Raw genomic sequence first — 6,276 nt, forward strand, 5'->3', positions numbered from 1 at the left:
ATGTTACTCTTCCCAACTCCAAGATAATTATGAAAGTTTCTTTAGAAATCCATAAACAAATGAAATATCAGCACCCAGGCAGATAATATGAGTGCTTGGATTAAATTATGAGTTAAAATATTGTATCCGAGCTTAGTTCCTGATTTGTTTTGGAAATACTCAAAAATGAACGAAAAGTTATATCCTCATCGCAATGAAACATTTGTTGGGATTTACTGAGAATAACAAGTCCTTCGTGCATCTGGCTGCAGTGGGTTGGCAGAGCTGGTTGTCAAGGGCGGGGCGACAGCCGGTTGCTATGGAGAGCCTGGCCTGCGGTGGATTGTGGGAGGAAAGAGACGTCATCAGGGCGGCGGTAACTTTTGAGTAAGAGGACGTTGTTTTGAGTTTAGCTGCTTCAGGCTGAGGCAGAGACGGAGAGAAAAAAGAGAGTCCACTCTGGAATGGTTAGTAACCGTGCGGTTTGTAAACATGGGGTGGGAGTGTTGAGTTCAGCTGAGTTGACAGCGGTAACCCTGTGTGATTTTAACCAGTGAAACCCCGGAGAGAGGGGGTGGGGCACGGATTGGAGCATGAGGGAGGCTTTATAACTTTACACAAAGGTGCGGAGTGTGCATTCGTACTGAAACATACCACATTTTTTTGTTGCATTTGACAAGTTACTGACGAAAGGTTTGCATTTACATAGTGTTTTTCAGACGTCTTGAAGTGCTTTAAAGCCAATCAAGTGTAATCTGTAAATCGTCATTGCTGTATTGTAGCAAATAACAACCCATATGCACACAATAAGTCTCCTTAAATTGCAGTGTTATAATAGAATCGTGGAGATAGACGGCACTGAAACAGATCCTTTAGTCCAACTCGTCCATGCCGACCAGATTTCCTAAATCAATCTAGTCTAATTTGCCAGCACTTGTCCCATATCCCTTTAAACTCTTCCCATTCATGTACCTATCCAGATGCCTTTTAAATGTTTTAATTGTACCAGACTCTATCACTTCCTCTGGCAGCACATTCTGTACATGCACCACCCTCTGCATGAAAAAGTTGCCCCTTGAGTCCCTTTCAAATCTTTCTCCTCCCACCTTAAACCTATGCCCTCTAATTTTGAACTCCCCCACTCTGGGGAAAAGACCTTTGGCTAATCACCCTATCCATGCCTGTCATGATTTTATAAACCTCGAAGGTCTCAGCCTCCGATGCTCCAGGGAAAACAGTCCCAGCCTATTCAACCTCTCCCAATAGCTCAAACCCTCCAACTTTGGCAACATTTTTGTAAATCTTTTCTGAATCCTTTAAAGTTTTACAACATCCTTCCAATAGGAGGGAGACCAGAATTGCACACAATCTTCCAAAAGTGGATGAACCAATGTCCTGTACAGTCGCAACATGACCTCCCAACTCTCATTCTTAATGCTCTGATCAATAAAGGAAAGCATACCAAACACTGCCTTCATTATCCTATCCACCTGCTATTCCACCTTCAAGGAGCTATGAACTACTCCAAGGTCTCTTTGTTCAGCAACACTCCCCAAAACCTTGCCATTAAGTGGTACAAGTCCTGCCCTGATTTGCCTTTCCAAAATGCAACACTTCACATTTATTTAAATTAAACTGCACCTGCCATTCCTCGGTTCATTGGCCTATCTGATCAAAATCCCATTGCACTCTGAGGTAACCTTCTTTGCTGTCCACTACACCTCTAATTTTGGTGTCATCTGCACACTTGCTATACCTCCTACATTCACATCCAGATCATTTATATAAATGAAAAGCAGTAGACCTGGCACTGATCCTTCTGGCACACCACTGGTCAGGTGTCTTCAATCTGAAAAGCAACCCTCCACTATCATGCTGTGTCTTCTATCTTCAAGCCACTTCTGTATTCCATGTGATCTAAACAGTCTACCATGAGGAACCTTGTTGAATGCCTTACTGAAGTCCTCAAAGATCACATCCACTGCTCGTTCTTCATAAATCCACTTTCTTATTTTTTTCAAAAAACTCAATGAAATTAGTGAGACATGATTTCCCATGGACAAAGCCATGTTGACTATTCCTAATCAGTCCTTGCCTTTCCAAAAATATGTAAATCCTGCCCACCACCAGTGTCAGGCTCACTGGTCTATAGTTACCTAGCTTTTCCTTACCACCTTTCTTGAATAGTGGCACCATGTTAGCTAATTCCAGTCTTCCGGCACCTCACCTGCAACTGTAGATGATCCAACTATCTCAGCGAGGGGCCCAGCAATCACTTCCAGAGCTTCCCACAGAGTTCTAGGGTACACCTGATCAGGTCCTGGGGATTCATCCACCTTTATACATTTTCAGGCATCCAGCATCACCACCTTTGTAATGTGGACATGTTTCAAGATGTCACTATCTATTTTACCACAGTCTGCATCTTCCATGTCCTTCTGCACAATTAACACTGATGCAAAATGCTCGCTTAGTAACACTGCCATTTCCTGCTGTTCCACAGAGGGGCTGCCTTGTTGATCTTTGAGGACCCATATTCTCTCCCTGGTTACCCTTTTGTCCTTAATGTATGTATAAACTCCCTTTGGATTCTCCTTAACCCTATTTGCCAAAACTATCTCATGTCCCCTTTTTGCCCTCCTGATTTCCCTCTTAAGTATACTCCTATTGCCTTTATACGCTTGTCAGGATTCACTCGATCTCTGCTGTCTCTACCTGAGATGTGCTTCCTTTTTCTTGACCAAAACCTCAATTTCTCTCGACGTCCAGCATTCCCTACACCTACACAGCCTTGTCTTTCACCCTAACAAGAACCTACTGTCTCTCGTCTCTTGTTATCTCATGTTTGAAGGATTTCCATTTTCCAGCTATCCCTTTACTGCGAACATTCGCCTCCAATCAACTTTTGAAACTTCTTGCCTAATACCGTCAAAATTGGCCTTCCTCCAATTTAGCACTTGGACAGACTGAACCTAAAAAGTTAAAACTCATAGAGTTGTGGTCACAGGCCCCATAGTGCTCCCCTTCTGACACCTCAGACACTTGCCCTGCCTTATTTCCTAACAGCAGGTCAGGTTTTGCACTTTCTCTAGTAGGTGCATCCACATACTGAATCAGAAAATTTTCTTTTACATACATAACATTCCTCTCCATCTAAGCCCCTAAAACTCGGTTTGGGATGTTAAAATCCCCTCCTATAATCATCCTATTATTCTTACAGATATCTGAGACATCCTTACAAACTTGTTTCTCGATTTTTCTCACTGAGTATTGGGGGGGGGGTTTATAGTACAATCCCAATAAAGTGCTCATCCCTTTATTATTTATGACCAGTTAATATTTTTGACTGGGGAATAACCATTCGTCAGGGTGCCAGTACAGCTGTAACCAGTTTTGGTGCTGTTGATCTAAGGTGAGAGATATTTGCATTAGAGGCAGTTCAGATAAATTTCATTTGGTTGATTTTGGGTATGAAGGGATTTTCTAAGAGGAGATGGTGCGTAGGTTGGGCCTGTACTCATTGAAGTTTGAAAGAATGACAAACAACCTTTTTGGAAGTGAGTTTGCTTGCTGAGCTGGAAATTTCAGATGTTTCATCACCATACTAGGTAACATCATCAGTGAGCCTCCGGTGAAGCACTGGTGTTTGTGTTCTATTTATGTGTTTAGTTTTCTTTGGATTGGTTTGTTGTTTCTGGTTCTTTTTTCCAGAGGATGGTAAATGGAGTCCAAATCAATGTGTTTGTTGATTGAGTTCCATTTGGAATACCATGCTTCTTGGAATTCTCACACGTGTCTCTATTTGCCTTGTCCTTGGATGGATGTATTGTCCCAGTCAACGTGGTGTCCTTCCTTGTCTGTATGTAAGAATCATTGTGATAATGGGTCATGTCTTTTTGTGGCTACACTATTAGAAGAACCAAAGAACCTATGCCTCACTACCCACTTCAATTCCAATAACAAGATGTGCAAGCAAATCAATAGAACACCCATGGGATCACCAATATCAGGGTTCCCAACAGAAGCAGAAATGCAGAGACTCTAATAAACAGCTCTCCCTACCATCCAACCCAAACTTTGGGTCCGCTTTGTGGATGACACCTTTGTGATCACTAAACAAAACCAAATACTTAACTACAGAAACAAACATCCACTAATGAAGTTGCATTAGAACATTATTTCATCAAGCCACCATACACTGCAGCACAGATGAACTACAAAGGGCAGAGGAAAACTACCTATACAGTGTATTCAAGAAGAACAGGTACCCAATAAATCCCAATAAGGTGATCATCCCTTTCTTTTTTCTCAAATAACTTCCCTGGATGTATTTCCAGGAATTTGCTTCCTCAGCAAAGCTGTAATGCTATCCCTTATCAAAAACGCCACTCCCCCATCTCTCTGGCCTCCTTTTTTGTCCTTCCTGCCGCATTTGTATCCTGGAACATTAAGCTGCCAGGCCTGCCCATCCCTGAGCCACGTTTCTGTAATTGCTATGATATCCCAGTCCCATGTTCCTAACCATGCCCTGAATTCATCTGCCTTCTCTGTTAGGCCTCTTGCATTGAAATAACTGCAGTTTAATTTATCAGTCCTACCTTGTTCTCTGCTTTGTCCCTGCTTATCCTGACTGTTTGACTCGCCTTTGTTCTCAACTTTATCAGTCTCAGATTGAAATCTTTCCTCACTATCTCCCTGGGTTCCACACAACCTTGTATTATAGACCCCTTATAGTCAGAGGGAAATTGAGAAACAAATTTGTAAGGAGATCTCTGTTGTTTGTAAAAATAATAGGGTGAGGATTTTAACTTTTAAAACATAGACTGGGACTGCCACAGTGTGAAGGGTTTAGATGGAGAGGAATTTGTTATATGCGTACAATAGGGCGGCATGGTGGCACAGTGGTTAGCATTGCTGCCTCACACCGCGAGAGACCCGGGATCAATTCCAGTCTTGGGCGACTGTCTGTGTGGAGTTTCCACGTTCTCCCTGTATCTGCATGGGTTTCCTCTGGGTGCTCCGGTTTCCTCCCACAGTCCAAAAATGTGCAGGTTAGGTGAATTGGCCATGCTAAATTGCCTGTAGTGTTAGGTGAAGGGGTAAATATAGGATAGGTTGCTCTTTGGAGAGTCAGTGTGGACTTGTTGGGCTGAACGGCCTGTTTCCACACTGTAAGTAATCTAATCTAAATGCAGTCTGCCAATTTCTCAGCAACAAACCCAAACAAACAGACAAAATGAGTCCAGAAACCCTAACCACTTTACCCTACATCAGACGTCTCTGAAATGACTGCCGGACTACTCAGACCTCTTGGCATCATGGTAGTCCCCAAACCAACCAATGCACTTAAACAGCAGCAAATGAGCTTAAAAGACCCTATACAGACAATATGCAAAACGAAAGTCATCTACAAAATACCTTGCAAGAACTGTAATAAACATTGCATTGGACAAACGGGCAGCAAACTAGCCAGCAGTATTCATAAACATCAACTGGCCACAAAAAGACATGATCCACTATCACTAGTATCTTTACATAAAGATGAGGAAGGACAACACATCCATTCTGGGACAAATCAAACAGACATGCATGAGAATTCCTAGAAGCATGGCATTCCAACTGGAACTCTATCAACAAACACATTGATTTGGACCCCATCTACCATCCTCTGAGAAAAAGAACTGGAAATGACATCACCAACCCAAAGAAAACTAAACACAGAAATAGAAAGCGGGACATACACCAGTGCTTCACCGGAGGCTCACTGATGTTACTTAGTCTGGTAATGAAACGTCTGAAACCAAACCTTCCAGCTCAGCGAGCAAACTCAATCCAAAACTTCAACCTGAACTACAAATCTTTTTAAAACTCACTAGCCTTATTGAAACACAGGACATTCTTAGGGGACTTGACAGGCTAGATGTTTCCTCTCATGGGAGAGTTTAGAAGTGGAGGATATGATCCGAGATTAAGATGTTACACAGTTAGGATGGAGTTGAGGAATGTTTTACTCTGTGTAGTGAATCTGTGGATTTTTTTTATGGTGGAGAGCTCTTGAGGCTTGACCATTTTTTAATCAATAAGATCATCTAGACTCATGGAGTTGAGCATTATCAAATCAGCCATGATCTTATTGACTGGTGGGGTAGACTCTAGCCAAATAGCTTGCTTCTGCACTTGCATCTTATAAGAAATCTGAGAGTAAGGGTGCTGGGTATAACTGGAGGAGAAAGTGAGGTCTGCAGATGCTGGAGATCAAAGTTGAAACTTTATTGCTGGAACAGCACAGCAGGTCAG

At 42.4% G+C, this 6,276-nt stretch overlaps 1 protein-coding gene across 3 annotated transcripts in view; it reads left to right on the forward strand.

Moving 5' to 3' along the window:
- The first annotated feature begins 265 nt into the window (after window positions 1-265).
- The window catches only part of hrob (homologous recombination factor with OB-fold), a 59,899-nt gene continuing 53,888 nt past the window's right edge, over window positions 266-6,276 (forward strand). The window contains exon 1 of one of the 3 annotated variants that reach the window (XM_043675167.1): window positions 266-446. In XM_043675167.1, coding sequence (XP_043531102.1) covers window positions 444-446 — 3 coding nt within the window. In that variant the 5' untranslated portion in view covers window positions 266-443. The remainder of the gene's footprint in view (window positions 447-6,276) is intronic. The other 2 variants (XM_043675166.1, XM_043675164.1) reach the window with 2 other exon arrangements.

This window comes from Chiloscyllium plagiosum, chromosome 33 (genome assembly GCF_004010195.1).
Source record: "Chiloscyllium plagiosum isolate BGI_BamShark_2017 chromosome 33, ASM401019v2, whole genome shotgun sequence".
NCBI lineage: Eukaryota > Metazoa > Chordata > Chondrichthyes > Orectolobiformes > Hemiscylliidae > Chiloscyllium > Chiloscyllium plagiosum.